The sequence below is a fragment of the Episyrphus balteatus genome, chromosome 1 (assembly GCF_945859705.1).
Source record: "Episyrphus balteatus chromosome 1, idEpiBalt1.1, whole genome shotgun sequence".
Taxonomy (NCBI): Eukaryota; Metazoa; Arthropoda; class Insecta; order Diptera; family Syrphidae; genus Episyrphus; species Episyrphus balteatus.
In genome coordinates this window covers 162,887,362-162,904,250 of record NC_079134.1, presented here as the reverse complement: position 1 = coordinate 162,904,250, position 16,889 = coordinate 162,887,362, and the positions used below count along the sequence as shown (strand labels likewise).

General features: G+C 32.2%; 1 protein-coding gene across 1 annotated transcript; it reads right to left on the bottom strand.

The window, feature by feature from the left end:
• Positions 1-6,018: 6,018 nt before the first annotated feature.
• Positions 6,019-7,438, bottom strand: LOC129905605 (segmentation protein even-skipped). The gene is made up of 2 exons (XM_055981133.1): positions 7,242-7,438; positions 6,019-7,118 (listed from the first exon to the last, which is right to left on the bottom strand). The coding sequence occupies exons 1-2, from the start codon at positions 7,360-7,362 to the stop codon at positions 6,253-6,255; spliced, it is 987 nt and encodes a 328-aa protein (XP_055837108.1). The 5' UTR covers positions 7,363-7,438; the 3' UTR covers positions 6,019-6,252.
• Positions 7,439-16,889: the final 9,451 nt, after the last annotated feature.

Here is a 16,889-nt window from a genome sequence, read left to right as displayed (position 1 = left end):
GTGTGGATGTGGTGCAGACGTGGTGCGGCGGTTTAGAAATTTTTAAAATAGGGCGGACGTAGTACAGCGGTTTGGAAATTTGTAAAATGGTGCGGACTTGGTGCAGCGGGGGTGCGGTGGTCAAAAAGTGTTGCGGACGTGGTGCAGCGGTGGTACGGAGGAATCCCATTTTGACTCGGGCCTTTTCAGTTCTGTAGTACAATTTTGCGTATATTTTTGTCTGAACATAAAACAAAAACACGGTCCCTGTTCGAGAACTTAATTTCTTGAATGTCCAAAATATCCACTAGCCTTGTTTTTTTTCACCTATTTTAGCACTTTATTCAATCAAAAATCTAAAGTTTCCACTCGCGGTTTTCTTTCAGACCCGGGTCTACACGGGATATAGGACTTTTTATGTACACAGAGAAAACATCCATAGCCGTATTTAGGGGAGGGTTACAGGGTTTAACCCTGTAAATCATATGATAAGAATTTGAACAAATACGAACCACATACATACTTGTACAATGAACAACATAATGTATGCAAATCTTGATGGATTGATTTCATATTTTGGTTAGGTATACCTAAATACCGGTTACCTAAGTTTCAAAAAGCTTTGAACAAATTATAATATCTGAAAAAAGTATTTTTTTTTTTTAAACCGATTTGTATGAAATTTTCAACCCTCTTATAATATGTAACTATAAGTCGTATACACAAAAGTGGATAAACACAAATTGAGTACCTCTTCTTTTTTAACAATTTGTTTTTGCCAGAAGAGTTCAATTTTGAAATAATACGTCATAAACACAAAAAATATGCATTTTTTGTTTTTTCTTGGGCTTTCTGAATACAAACAAGAAACGAAATGCAAAAAAAAATCTTCCTTCAGCCTAAATATTTGAAACTTTAATTTTTAAACGTTATCTTAAATGGCGTAAAAGTAAACAATTTTTTTAAATTTTTTCTCAACTTCGGAACTAGGGCTTAAAAATTCGATTTTCCAAAATCATACGTGATATACAATTTATTTTACATATATGTAGACATTTAATAAAAAAAAAAATATTTGAGGTGGAAGATTTCAATCTGAATTCGATATTAAGGCCGTGTGTGAAACGAGTTAAATATTTAGCCAATGATAAAGACACTATAGAGGTCAAAAAATAAAATTTCTGCCGTTAAAGATTTTTCATGTTCTGGGTGCAGATTAAATTTGTATCTTCAGAGAATACATTTTTTATAGAAGGGTTTTTGTGTATTTTTGTAAATAAATGTTCAAAATAAACAAAGAAATTTGAAAAAATAATAATTTAAGAACGTTGACATAAAACTCAAAGCACAACACGTTTTGGGAGTTTGAAATTGTAAATATTTTTTTTTGCAGCTTAAGAAAACTTTTAAGCCCATAAACAATGTATCCATTAAATATTCAACACATGTTGTGTGTATGTCAAACTACAAATTTTTTTGCTCGCTAACGCTCGCATGTAAAAATATGTCAAAAAAATTTGGTCGGTCAAAGCTAACCCTCCCCGAAATGAAATCCTAGCTACGGCTATGAAAACATCACTCATATGAAAACATCACATATAGAGTTGGGTGTCAGTAGGTACACTTAAACATGACAAATTATCCCTTTTACTATCAAATAGTAACAAATAAAGCAAGAAAAAGTGTCTATAAAGAATTTTAAACGCTGAAATTTTTAAGCAAAGGTGAAATTTCTTCGTTGGTGTTCAAGAAATCGAACTGAGAGCCATAACATAATCATCACACTTAAACTATTCATAGTTCAAAACAATTAATTTTCAAAAATGTTTTCCTTTTTTAACCTGTGTGACATCACTTACGTCATAGCCTTGAATTATGGATTTCTAGTGACAGTTGTTCAATACTCCAATGGGTAATTATTATAGCAATTTCTTTCGATTAATGTGTTTCTTTGTTTAAATGTTGTTTCCAGTACAATGCATAACAATTCAAGTGATATTGTCATAGTTTTTTTCTGTTCTACAAAAAAATAACAAATGACAATTCCGAAGGACACTTTGCCATTTCCTATTCACATCCACCTACATTAAGTGATCATAGGGAGTCGAAATAATTTCTCTCTGTTGATCATGAAAGAAAAAAGGTATCCTACACACAAGGCCAAGCAAGAGGAGATCAAAGGACATCCTGATCCTATTGCAATGTGTACAGCAAAACAAACAAAATTGTGTTGATGTGTCGCGTGGCAGGAGCTCTATTTGCCCAAGTCACATACTTTAATGGACATTAATAGGTTTTATGACCTTCATTCACCTCTTCTTTTATTTGTTATTTGTTTTTTTCTGTCCGGTGTGTCCTTATGTTTGATCGTTTTTGTGACAAAAATATTTTCTCTTTTTGGTTTTTGTAATTATTGTTCATGTACTCCATGGGTGGCAGAGAGGAAAATATAGAAAACTGATCAGAATTTTGTTAGTTTTTGGCAATAAGATGACATTTTTTAATGACCTTGATTGAAGTCATTATGTTTAAACTGGACTCTTGCTGTCATGTTAATGCCCGTTTCGGTTAAACAAGTCGTATTCATACTTGGAATTATGTACGCGTGTCTGTTTTGTTCGCAAGTGGATACAAAAAAAAAAAACGATTTAAGGACTAAAATGACATTTGACACTTCCTTGTCTTACAAAAAAAAAAAATAAGTTTAATTTTGATTTGCTAATTGTGACAAGGTCATTGGTATTTCAAAATCAAATTAAGTACTAATGGGTGGTCATTATTGCAATGATCATGGGAAAGAAAGAGTTCATTGTTATCTTTGCGAAACACAAAGGTGAGTAACTATTAAAATAACTCTGGGAGAAAGCATGCATTCGTTAAAGAATTAAGATGCGATGTTTCAATCAAACAAGCCATTGTCAACGATTAGACTTTCAGAAGAGAACAATCCATTTTCTTGGACGATGACAGTCAAACATGCACCTGACATACAAAGGTGTAAGACATAAGGCTTTTGTTGCGGCTGGTCTAAGGTATTTTAGACGAATAGGGACATCAAATAAAAAAAAAAAAAACAAAGGAGCTATATAGATCCTAGTTGGGTCTTGGATCACCACCACCGCCGCACCACGTATCCACTGTGATAAGAAATTTCTTTTGTGCCGCACCACGGCCGCACCATTTCATTTTGTTACACCATCGATCGCCGCACCATGATCAAAAATTCTAAACTCTCGTTCTTTTAAAAATTTAAGTCGTCTTCGAAAGTTCGTAAAGACATGACTAGGTTGTCGAGTTGCTAGTTGAAAATGCTCTGTAAACTCGGGCGCGGATTCGAAACTTCTTGTCGTCGGATAGTTTTTATTTTTTTTTTCAATCAAAAATTATTTATCATGGTAAAATTTTTCATATAAAATAAAATGGTGCGAACGTGGTGCGGCAAAAATTTCCGCAAAACTGCGTGGTGCGGCGGCCAAGATTTGTTTTGTTTCTTTAAAAATTAAATTTCTATTTTTACTCGGGTAGTTCCAATGAGACACTTGAGAGTAATAAAATAAATAACGTCCAACTCGTTGAAGTTGAAGCTCAACTTTTGAGCGATATGTTGATTATTCTGTTACCTATAAGCGACTTCCATCAAGTTTCTCTATTTTGACACTTGTTTTTAACCGCTAAGTGACACATTCTGTTCAGCTCTTTAAACTGCTCACCATAATGAGGACTTTTCACGAGTCGATTTTTGCCGTGCGACCAAGCTTTTCAACTCGTGTGAACGTAAGTCGCAGGCGACTAAAGTGACATTCCCCATAGAAAAATCCTAGTCGCCCGACTAAAATCGACTCGTGAAAAGTCGGCATAGCCAACCAATTCTGCGCATTTGCAGATCTGATAAATAGCTTGAAACCGATTACTCGCGAGTGAAAATCGATTTCATCGAAACCGTTTGATAGTAACATGGCTACACCGATACTGTCCAGGTGGATTTCGGGTGAGTTGGTGGTCAAGAGGGATGAAAAGTGGAGAGAGAAGATAGTCGCTTGAAAATCGGAATTTTGTTGCACTTTTTTATTTCGAAACGTCGTCGATAGCCCGAAGCAGGTTCTGTGTAATAAAACTCCATCACAAGCTATTTACTTGTGCGTCGCTTGTAAAGTAAACCGCTAAGCAAGTTTGGGATTATGCACCAAAATAGTTTTATTGTACCTGTTCTTCTTCTTTAACAATCCAAAAAATTAACTTGCGTTATGTGACTCGTCACCTTAATTTAAGGTGAAAGTCATCTTAGCAAAAAACCATGCAGAAATTCTCTCCGCTTAATTCTATGTGGTTTGTTTTCTACATGAAATTGTAACTACTTAGTTTTGTTTGATTACCTAACGAATAAAAAGCAAACAGTAAAATTAACATGGATGATAAACGAACGCAATTGATGTAATACAGTACCTTGCCATATTATTACGCCCAAGCGAAAAAAAAACTACAAATTTTCATGTTGCTCAGTTTTTAAAGTAAATGAGACAAAAAAAAGCTCGAGATATTTCGACAAAAACTTTAAAAATTCAGCAATATGAAGCAAAAAATTGTATTTTTTTCGCTTGGGCCTAATAATCAGCCCTATTCTGCTATTCGATTCACGTGAATCGAAGGATTCCCTTTTATTCTCATGTCAAATTGGCATTGAAAAACTTCTAACTTTCGATAGCAAAGTGTTGTTCCCGCCTGTTTAAGAAATTCTAAAGAAAAAAAAATTGTGTTAATTTAATTTTAACCACCTTTTAAGCATTTATAATTTAAGACTTTCACGTGAATCGAATAGCAGAATAGGGCTGAATATGGCAAGGTACTGTAAGTGGAGGACCTAATCTTGATATTTGAATTTGGCAGAAATTATAGCAATTTTTCATGAAAAATTCACTCTATCTTGTTTGGTGGACAGGTTTGACCCTGAACCATAATTATAAATAATTTAATTAATTAATTCTTTATATAGCATATTTGACATGAAATGTCGAAAGTACCCCAAACTCTCCTATTTTAAAATTTCATTTTTATGTTAATAATTAACTAGTTATTCGTCTTCTGGCAAAAGAAATTTTATTTTCATTTCAATTAGTTTATTATTTCGAAAGCCTGTACATTCAAGGACACTTAATACATGACACACCAAAAGATCAAAGACTCTTTTTCTTCTGTCTACGTAAAATATGTACTTATTTCATCCATAATGACGGTTATTGTAAAATGTTAAAAATTCATCATCAATTTTATTATTTACGTGGAATTTTCTTTTATTTTCTAATATTTTTCATAATTACCCATCTTGCCTTGTGTCCTTTTCAATTCTTTTAAAAGGAGTCATTGGAAAAAAAAAGAACTGAATCGCTAATGCTTCTACTTAATTATCTATCAAGGACTTTTTTTGAAGTGTCGATGGGTATAAATTCCCGCGACGACAGACACAGGCGCGACTTTTAAACAAAAGTAGCCCTATTCAAATGTAAATGCAACGAAACAGACTTTTTTTCAAAAAGACAGAAATTCCCAAATCTGTCATAAAAACTCAAAAGTTGTTACCTACCTACTCCCAATATTTTCAAAATTTACTTATATGTCAAAATTCCTGCACAGGTAAACCGTTAATAATTAGATAAACAAAAGGCGATGCGTTTGGTAGGATAATTATTCAATAAAAAAAAAAGGTGGAAACATAATATTTAGAAATATAATATTTTTGCTCGCGCAAAATGTCATTAACGATCTGTCATAAAATAATAAAATAATGTACCTACTCTCAACGTACTTAACGACATATAAAAACATATGCACAAGCTTCTTAGAAGAAAACCAAAAAGAATCATAAAAGGATTAACACAGGATTAGTACAACCTAAAGTGAAGGGCGTGAAGTTTTCAAAATATTTTGACAGATGAAGATATTCAAAAATGGCGACGGAAATGAGTAATGCAAATGATTAAATTAATTTTTGATTTTGATTTATTTTATATTTTGTTGTTGTTGTTTTTTCATTTAAACTTAATAATCTATAGTTTCTAGTATAAATTTTTTTAAAATTAAATTACTTAAAACTTAAATAAATAATAACAATAATTAGGACAAAAAATTATACAAAAAAAAAGTTATTTACAATCATTTTCGTTTTGGCCTATGAGACCAAATCGGCTATTAGCACCTTAATCACATTATTTTTTGTTTCTTCTTCTGCGTTAAACAAATCGAAATATAGAAAAACGCGTTCAGTCTGCTGCATTTTCTTTATGCCTCGGTTTTATAAGGCTTAAACAGTTTAGGTTTGTTTGATTCGCTAATGTGTGTTTGTGGTGGAGATCCCGGTTGCTGATGGGCGGCCATTAAAAGTCCACTATTTGGTGAATAGGCTGATGTGTCATGTGTCAAACGATTTGGTGTGGTAGGAAGTTGATTTTGATGTTGATGATGATGATGGTGATTGACAGATGATGACTGACGGATGGGACTTAAACTGCGATCGAATACTTTGGTATGGTCCGAGCCGGCGGGACTGAGTGACAGAGTTGAGTGCGGCGACGACGATGATTGCATATCATGCGGTGGGGTATGTGGCTTAGGAATGGTCAGCTGGGTATAACCTTGTGGAATCGCGCCCAACATTGTTGGGTAGGCCAAAGGCTGAGCGGTCGGTGGCATTTGCATCTGTGGGGCACGTGGTGGGATGTGGTACGGTGTATAACGGTATCCGGAATATGCTGATGCGGCGGCCATTTGAGGTTGCATTGCTGGGGCAAGCATCGGATTTGGCTGATAGGCATAGGGCATTCCAACGCTATTGGCAGCAGCTTGTAGAATACTGGCAGCAAAAGCGGGATCTGAGTAGACAGCAGCGTATGGCCATGCGACGGCAATGCGTTGACGCTTGTCCTTCATGCGGCGGTTTTGGAACCAAACTTTGATTGTTGATTCAGGCAAATTCAATTGAGCGGCTAATTCGCACCGACGGGGACGGGAAACGTAATTTTCTTTATAGAATTCCTTCTCGAGACGAGCCAATTGATCTCTGGTAAAAGCGGTTCTGTAGCGACGGACTGATGGATCAGCGGGAATTTGATTGCCATTTGACATTGGTGGATCAGGGCTTGAACATTCTGAAGAGAAAAAAAGAGAAATATATGATTAGTTATTGTTTAAATGAGGTTTTAATTTTTGACAGTTCTTTAAGATCTGTTTGTTTAAAAATTTAGTGTTTTTGACATTTCGATAACACTTACCATTTGGCGACGGTGGTGGAGTTTGTGGTTTTGTATATTGCGACGGCATTAAATCAACAACAATTGGTTTCTGTTCGACTCCTTGATGGTGTTCCATTGAGTAATTTCTGTATCCTTGCATGTTTAATAATTTTTTTTTTATGTATTTTTCACTTAAATATCCAAATAAAAACGGTGTAATTTTCACTTTGTTTCCGTCAAAGGTAATAGTAGGGAAAAGGTAAAATGTTTATATTTATTTATTTTTCTAAAATTGTACGGAGAGGAAAAAAGTAGAAGATGCTACTTGTTTCGATGCTTCACTTCGAGTGTGATAATCACTTCTACCCCCGCGCTCTTAAATACTCATCTTCAGCACATCCGAGGGTGTGGCAAACAATAGAGCACAAACAGAATGGCTGCCATCCCATAGCAACCAATGAAATACCAGTTTTTTCCATCTGTGTGTTACACACACAATCAAACAGTACTAACAGAATGGTAAAAATGGTGGTTACATACAAACAAACCATTCACGAAAAACGGTAGTATAGCTGTCAGAGTGAAAGAGATAGAGACAGACACACAACGCAGACAGGTTGAGATTATTTCACAGTTTTGTGTTGGATTGTGTATAGAGTGTTATGTTGTTGTTGTAGTTTTGTTTGTTTCGTCTTTGCCGTCTCAGGCGATTATTAAGATATTTCGGCATTTTATGTGGGAGAAAATTTCGTATTCATTGCAATGAACGAGTGTTCCGTTTCACTTGCCCGCAAACGGAATTCAGCGAGAGTGCGAGTGAAATGTAAGATGCGATTTAATAATAGGATTTTATCTGTTCCATCAAGCTGCTTCTTTGTTGTTATTATATAGTGGCTTCTAGTCCTCATCCCTGGAGGTATTTGATTTTTTTTTTGTTTTGTGTTGTATTGTACACTGGGCTAATAATTTGGGGGGTGCAAATGCGTTCAGTAGAAATACAATAGGAAGAAGGTAGTATAAACAGCAAGGCGAAAAGTTGCTCTCATTTTGCGTTTAATAACGGCTGGTCTGGCATGGATGATGCTCCCTGGAGAGGGAGCCACCATATCCTTTGCGCTGTCAAACCTCCCTCATTTTTACATCCGCCCGCCATCACCCGTTGTTCGGTGTTCGTTGTTTTGGTTTTATTGCTGGTGGTGTTGATGCTCGGTGATGGTGGTGCCAATTACGCTCGTTATTATACGTTCACTATAATATGGAGAGAATTTATATAAACTCTTCTTTTTCTGTTATGTGGAAGAGCGCGGGGGGAGAATATTGCGGGTTGAATATAGAGAGAGGGTCTGAAAGAGGATATAAATGTGAGGGGGGTAGTTTCCTTTTTTTTTTAGGTTATATTGTGTGCTTATGGATCAAGTCGTCGTATATACCTTTCTCTTCGTGTAGCACAGTACTAATTTTCCGACTCGCTAAATGGTCGTTTTTCGGATTTTATTAAAATTTTAGAGATACATTTAAGTATATTTTGTTCCATATACAGTCTTTGTGTGTTGTTTTGCTTTTTAAGAGTTTGGTTGTGACTTAATAATATAAACGAACATACCTACTTACTACACTATAGTGCCGATGTTTTGTTTTTACCCTAAACCTTTTTTTTCAGTAAGCTTTAGTAGGGTATTAACGTGTTCGTCATTTTGTACGATGATTAAAAGTTGGAAACTGAGTTTTGCTGTTGTTGTGTTCATTATTGGGCATAAATGACGAGGTTATATCTATGGAAAATGAAAGGAAGGGTTGGGTTTCTGTATCTTTTATACTAAAGCACGAAATAGCGATGGTAGTTTATTTAACATTTTAGTTTAAATGCCTTAATTTTCATAAGATTTAGATATGACATTATGTATAGGTACCTTTAGTGAGAAGAAATATTAAAATTGGGTTTGCGAAGAGATAGACATTCTAAACGGCTTCTATAGTTATAACATAGTTTTTGATATTTTTAATAAGTGGAACAGTGTTTAACAGTTTATAAGCTATATTGGAATTTAAAATGGAAATAATTGGAATTTAAAAGTTAAATAAACAAGCTAAAATATGTTATCGAGAACGTTTTGTTGTTGTGGATTCAATTTCATACATTACTCAAACGGTTCCGTCCCAAAATTAATGATGAGCGTAGAGGATTTTCAATTTTTGTTGTTTCATAATTAAGTGGGACATCCGAATAAATGGTTCTATGTAAACACAAAGAAGAAGCTATGTACATTTAATACTTAATAGACAATCAAAATACTGATACCTATCTTCTTCTGCTTATTCAAATTCCTGGATTATTGTTTCTTTTTTTTCTCGAAAAATGTTTCCAAGAAAATTTGAAATAATGTGACGATATTTGAATCTGAATCAAGTTCAAAATATCGAAAACTTAATGAGTTTAGAATTGAAAGGCTTTTTCAGTCACTAAAATATCTTCGTCGGCACAAAGCCAAAACCGCTAATCTACATTTTTGGACATATTCACTTTAATGCTTCATTTAACTTGTTATTGGTCCTCGTCTTCACTGCGTTGACACCAATCCTTCATCTGTTGAATAGCAGCCTTAGCTATCAGTTGATAGTTTGAATAAGTTTTCAAAACTTTGAAGCCGTTTTTCCTCAAAACTACAATTTTGCAGAATCGTGGTTTTGGTTTTGTGCCCAGGATATGTATTCACATAAACGACTTGTTTGAAGCTCACTTTTCATCTTTTCTTGGGTCCTGAATAATACCAACTGAAAATATTGGAATATCTAAAGTTTTCGATATTTTGAACTTCCTATACAAAAAAATTAGAAAAAATCACTCAGAACCAACTTATTTCACTGACTTACCAATAAAATACGATAGAGGTATTCACGATTATTTACCTACTACAACTACAACAAACAAATTTTGCACCAAAAGTGCGTAAGTGCAAAAAAATTGTAGTCTTTATATTTGGCTGTTTAAGTTTAAGAAAATGTTACACTTTTGCACTTTTGTAATGATACAAGACCATTTGTATCGAATCGTGAATACCCCCAATATTTCTTTGAAATTTCAACTCCATCCCTGTATAGACTTTCCAAATAAAACTGAATAATCTGTTAAAAAAAGGATATGTAAATGGGCACGTTCAGGAAATATTAGGGACTAGATATTTAGGCAACGTCATTTTCTGAACGGAAATTTGAGTAAATTGACTAAATTAGTTTGGATATGATGCTTTTGTCAAAATTCGAAATTTATTTAAGAATTTTACCGTTCGTATGGGTAAGACACCAAATTTCACTTAACTGTAATGAATAAATAAAATTAATTATAACCGGTAATGCACTTTTTAGTTGTTTTTCACACCAATAAATTTAATTTTGCTAAATAAATTCTTTAATTAAAAACAATCTGCTGTCATGTTGACAAAAAAAACTTTCCTAAATTTTTAGGGAAAAACTTCTTGCCTAACTTTCCAGTCAGCTTTCCAATAAAATTACCTAAATTGGAAGGATTTTTTTTGACAGCTGACCAATCAGAGACCGAGAAATTACCTAAATATTTAGTCCCTAACGTTTCTGAACCTGCCCATTACCTAAATATTTAGTCCCTAACGTTTCTGAACCTGCCCAATATAAATTTCTTTCTGTTAATAGAAATGTCAAAAAGTCATAAAAATGGTGCTATAATTTAAATTATTGTACCTTTTATAAAGTTAAAAAAAGTGAAACATTTGATTATTTTACGAAAGAACCTTCTTTGTTTTTATGAACTATTATATCAGCCATTTAATCCACCTTATTGAACTTAAAAAAATGGTTAAAAATAATCCGATTTATGAAAACCATTACGCCCTTTACCATGGATTAAAATTAGAGGTAATGTTTTGAATATTTTATTGCTTATAAGGAGTGACACAACAACATATCCTTAAAAACATGTTACCTGGTTATTCTATGGTGGATTATGATAAAGGCATTTAATCCAATTTTTAATCTATTTAACTATATAATGTAGGTTACTCGTATATAAATCAATGTTTGTTTATTTGTTTATACTTAACGGAATCTAACTTTAATACGATTACTGCGTTAATGATTCAACTTTAAGATGTTGTCCTTGTTGTACTTATTGTTTATTTTTTAATTATGCTTTCCACTTTACTCAAAATCAGGGGTCGAACTACGGCATACGTTCGTTAACGTGTTGACTATTGCTCTCTCTATTTAATCAGAAGAAAATGATAGAGACATAAAGCGTCACTTTTTATTTGTTTTAAGAAATAAAGTAAACAATTACACAAATATTTTTATTCAATTATTTATTTATTTTAAGCTTTAATTTTAATTTAATTTAATTTATTTAGCTTAATACAAGCGAACTTAAACTAATTTTAAATTTTACAACTTTTTATTTTTAATTTTGTAACGACGAAGCGTTTCGGAGCTGCTACTCCATCTTCTGTTGTTTTTGTAAAATTTAAAATTAAAACTTAAAATAAATAAATAATTGAATAAAAATATTTGTATAATTGTTTATTTTATTTCTTAAAACAAATAAAAAGTATACATAATACAACTAGGAGACAAAAACCAAAATCATGCACATAAAGCGTCAGTACGTTAACGAACGTATGCCGTAGTTCGACCCCAGGACCTGATGGGGCCATCCGAAGTACATAAATCTAGGTTTTTTATTTTTAGTGTGCCGGTGTAATCAAAATCAAATATAACTTATTTTCGTTGCTCAAGAACAAATTTCTATACCTACAAAAAAACATTGTCTTTGCATTTCAAAATAGGTTGGTTGGTTTGTTATTTTTTTGTTTCGTTTTTTTTTTATAAAAGTTTATATTCTAATGAATTAATCAAAATCATTAAGAATTATGTCGCTAAAACTTCATTATTTGTCCTAAAGCGTTCCCGAAAATTTATTTTTATTTTGTATCTTACAATGTAAAACGAAATATTTTTTGGTCTCTATGTTTACTCTAACAATTTTATACAATGTAGAATGTTTCAAATGTCAGGCCTATAACATATGTTTTTTTTTTTGAAATTGTGAGAGAAAATAACGCTTAAAAATATCGTTCCCGTGAACGCCCAGTTATGGTAATTTGACAATTTGCTCAATCCCCAGCTAGAGAAAGAGTATGCAAATATCATGTAAGCTTAAACTTTCGTCAAATCACAGCACCTCTTAAAAAATGCTAGGATTGAGTCTGTTTCCAAAAAATGAAACTGGCCAAAATTTAAAAGTAAAATTTTTAAGTATAGGTAAAGTGGTTTCAAGTTTTTGTAAATAAATTCTCAAATTTAAGTAAAAATTGAATTAAAAATCTTTTAGTAAGCTGACTAATCAAAAAAAAAAATTTATTTTAACTTATATTCGACTACCATCATGTTTTTAATGATCGTTGATGTAGACAAAATACATCGTTCTTTTTACCATACTTCAACTTATTTTGAAATAAATAATGCAATTCCACGATTTCATTTCAATACTTTACAAAAACATTTAAAATCATTATAATCAATTTGTAAATGAATATCCCCTTAACTCATTATTGCAAATTTATTTTCTTTGACAAAATTCACAAGGTCAAACTTGTATTCAACAATAAGAACTTCCGTAACTCTTTTACAACCTACAATAAAGAGTTGCAATAAACGAGTTATGTAGTTATATTCATATCCAGTAAAAGTTTTGCAACCTCATCAACTGTTTCATCAACATTCCCGTCAACTATATAGCGAAAAACAATGCAAGGGTTTTTGCGTCAGGTAAATTGTCCCTCAACTATCCTTTTTGGGAATACAATTTTGCAAAATTCTTTGCAACTCGTTCTCTATCCTTTCTTCATGTTGCATCCTTTTTGAAAACAATATAGTAAAAGGCTTACGCAATGTTAAAGGAAGAAGGAATCTTATGTAAGACAAAAGGAAGGTGCAAATTTTTACTGTTTTATGCGAGGATTAAGGATCAAAGAGAGGATTCCGTGTCGCTAAAAAAGAAACTGTTTTTTGTGAAAAAAAAAATTAAAACTCTTTGGGTTTTATGACGATAACGTAACTCTTCCCGTTAACCCATTATGCAACTCTTCGTTGCAGGATGTTGAAGAAAGGATCATTTTACCAGGAAGGTGCAATATTAAGGAATAGCGATTTTTTAAGAGATTTATGATTCTTTAACTGCGATTTTAACAGAAGTTTATTTCAAAGGATTATAGCAGTGATTATTGCCGTCAACGACTACTATCCCGCTTTTGAGAAACAAAAAAACTAAAAATTCAAATTGTAGGTAGTAAAACATGCTGATGTAATCTGCTAATCTGCTAATCTTCTAGGTATTCAACACAAGTCCTTGATGGACTTCTTCACGCATTAAAAATTTTCAAAAATTAGTGGAAATATATTTTTCTATCAATAAATTTATGACTTATGAATTCTCGTTAAAAATGATGGTCAAAAACGAAACGAAACTGTCCTGAACGAACAAAAAAGAAAAACAAAAATTTGCATAAAAATGCGTGAACAAAATCCAAAATGACCGTATTTTATGACTTCTTTATGAAAAACACGAAAAACCATTGAAAAATTGCTCTCATTTTTTCTATTTGTTTTCAAACAACACAACAGAAAAAAATCCATATTTTTCGTTTCGTCCTTTACGAAGGATCATAAAACAAAAATATTCTTATTCTCTGTCCATTCAGATGATGTATTGCTGAAAACAATACACGAAATTATGCATCTAGAGCATTTTTTAACAAAGAAAAAATGTACAAATGGAAAAGAGAGGTCCTTCGTCGGCCAGGATAAACCTGTGCATTGTTTAGCACATCGTCGTTTATTGCGGCCTCGTAATTTTTTTAATTGTAACGTTTTTAAGGAACATTTATACAGAGAAAACAAAAACTGAAACTTCTTAGAAGGTCGGATAGCGAAGATGTCATAAAGTACCTATCTCTACCAACAGGATACTATTCTAGTCCTATTTTTGCTTTGTTTTCTAAGGTTTATTGGTGCAGGTTTTTTTATGCTCTAATTATCTTTTTATTTGCTTTTTTAAACTAGAGCAGAGTGCTACCTTAAAAAAAAAGTAAACAAGTCATTAAAAAAAAATCCACAAAAAATTATCGCCTTCACAATGAGGATGCGGATGAGATGAGAGCAAAGAGGACGCGCCACCGTTTTTCGTAACCTGAATGTTACAATTTTTGGAAATGGTATCATTGTTAGTATTTTTAGAGGTCCTTTTTGGGAATAAATATAATTGTTGTTGGTTATTTAATTATATGAAAGGGAAGACGTCACTTTATATTGGAAGATGAAGGAACTCTTCCTTTCAAAGGACTATTTTTCGTGGGTTTCAAGGACACAATTTCGTCATATATACCCTTTTGTTTTTGACATTCAAATCTTTGAACATTATCTCCACTAATAAGTCATCACCGGCAGCAATAAAACAATATAATTCATCCCAATCAATGTACATAGATCGTATATTTGGTTTGTTCTTGAAAAGAATCTACCCGGAAGAAGGATTTCTGTCCAATTTGTGGACATCACAGCTCTTTTCTTACTCGTTCATAGCGATTTCTGGCTTTCTAGAGTTACATGTGTATGCAAAACTCGAGGATTTAAATATTTAAAGGAGATGATTTACAAGCGTAATTCTTCTTAACTGGATCTCAAACTCTTTGGGCTTACCTATTCATCGAAAAATCCTAATTTCCATTTCACTGATTGACTGTCAGAGTGACCTGGTTTTCGGTAACCTTAAGTAAACATAAAACTGTGTAAATTGTCACAAAACAAACATTCGCCTTTTGTTTATAGGTTAGAATTCAGTGAAGGATCATAAAATCCATCAGGGTAACGGATTACAGATAGCGAATGTATAAGAGTGAAAGAGATGTAAAATATACGAAATAATTAGTCTACAATAAAGAGTTTTGATGGTATTCTAGCGAAAGGAAGAGTCGACTTTTGAAAATTGTTTGTTTATTTTTGTTTGTTTGTTTAGAAAACTATATTGCCCATATAGTTTATTGCACCATGTTGGCGAATTATCTATAGATTTTTGGCAATCTATGTTTGCTTAAAGTTATTGTTACAGAAGATGGACGTAATAAATAGTGCAATAGTCTATTTATTGGTAACATGCGGTAAAAGGATGTAATTTTTGTACAAAATTCAAAAGAATATTTGTTTGACCAAAGGAAAGGTTGAAGGTAATTTGTTTATTTAAGGTGATGACAGACAATATACCAGCTATGGACATTGGACAAGGTGAAAAACAAACAAGGTTTCGAAAACAAAAGTAAACTCAAATTTTTAATACTGAATGTGCAGTCAGTAAAAGACTAAAGAGGCTATTAGCGAGTTTATTTGCATAAGAATCAGTCTTTTATTATTTTTCAGATATTTTTTTTTCTTTTTAACGAAGGCAATTAGGTAATAATTTTTTTTTATTTTTCATTTACAAAAAGGACAAATTTTATATATTCATATTTTAAATTCTCAAGTTCAGAAGTGTGTCGTTTTTATTGTTTACCTACTGTTTCTAGTCTTAAAAAATGCAGGTGTTATTTTTTTTATTAGATCAAGATTTATGTTATGAGTCTTGATTTGGTATTATTGATCTTACCATTTGTGTACTTATAGTATTGATTTTTGTTTTAAATTAATGATTTGGATATGAAAAAACAAAGAGTCTTTTTTGTCAAACTTTTATTTGAAATTGAACCAAACTAAAAAATAACTTTTCTGGCTTTTTTTTTATTAAAACTAAATACCTAAATTGAAAAATCAAAATTAATAACGGTCAAGCAAAAAAAAAATGAATTTTTTGATAACTTTAACGAACATTATTTTTGTGAAGCTGACTTTGAAGACGACAAAGAACGTTGAAATAATTTCCAAATTTCTCTAAATCTGTGAAGTGCATAGTGAGAGTTTTAAACAGGCTTTGCTTTACTTTTTTTTCTCTTGCCTTTAATTCTTTCAAGACGCCTCACAGTGTGTCGAGCCCATACAAAAGTTTATCATAAATACTTGCAGCTAAGTTTTTGGAGTTTTAATATCTTTTTTTGTGTTTTTATGGCAGGAATAGAAAAAAAATTACAAATTAACAAATTAAACAACCTATTACTTTTTTTTTAGTATAATTTATGAAATTAAGATTTATTGAAGAAGCCACTTGTGAGCAAAATTAATTTTTTTTTTATATATAAACAAAAATATACTTTTCGTAAGGTTTTTGGTGTGCTGAACTCGAATCCGAAGTCAGAAAAATTCTATCATATCACGTTTTTGAAATATTCCCGTTAGAAAATCTGAAATGTCGTTTTTTAACAGTTTTTGAGGTTATGTTCTTGAACGTGGTGATTTATTTTAAATAAATTTGTGACAGTTTCTAAAAGAACTAAATGTTTTCTTTTAAAGCCCGTTTAAATCTTTTCAATATCTTTTTTCTACTTTGAGAAATCTTAAGTTGAAGTCAACTTGTCTTGTTTATCTTCTCTATACAAAAAAATCGTATGTTTATTTGCGTTTCATAGCAAATCTCGAATAGTTTTTTGTCAATCGCTTTCAAATTTTGAAATAACGTTTTATTTGCATTTTCGTAAATTCTTATATCGGCGAGGTTGGTAAATACGCTATAATACACAG

What these genes read in the sequence shown, in the direction of transcription:
- LOC129905605 (XM_055981133.1), bottom strand. Translation starts at nt 7,362, where the DNA reads ATGCAAGGATACAGAAATTACTCAATGGAACACCATCAAGGAGTCGAA. An exon ending in TCCACCACCGTCGCCAAATG is followed by an intron (nt 7,119 to 7,241) that starts GTAAGTGTTATC and finishes TTTTCTCTTCAG; the next exon opens with AATGTTCAAGCCCTGATCCA.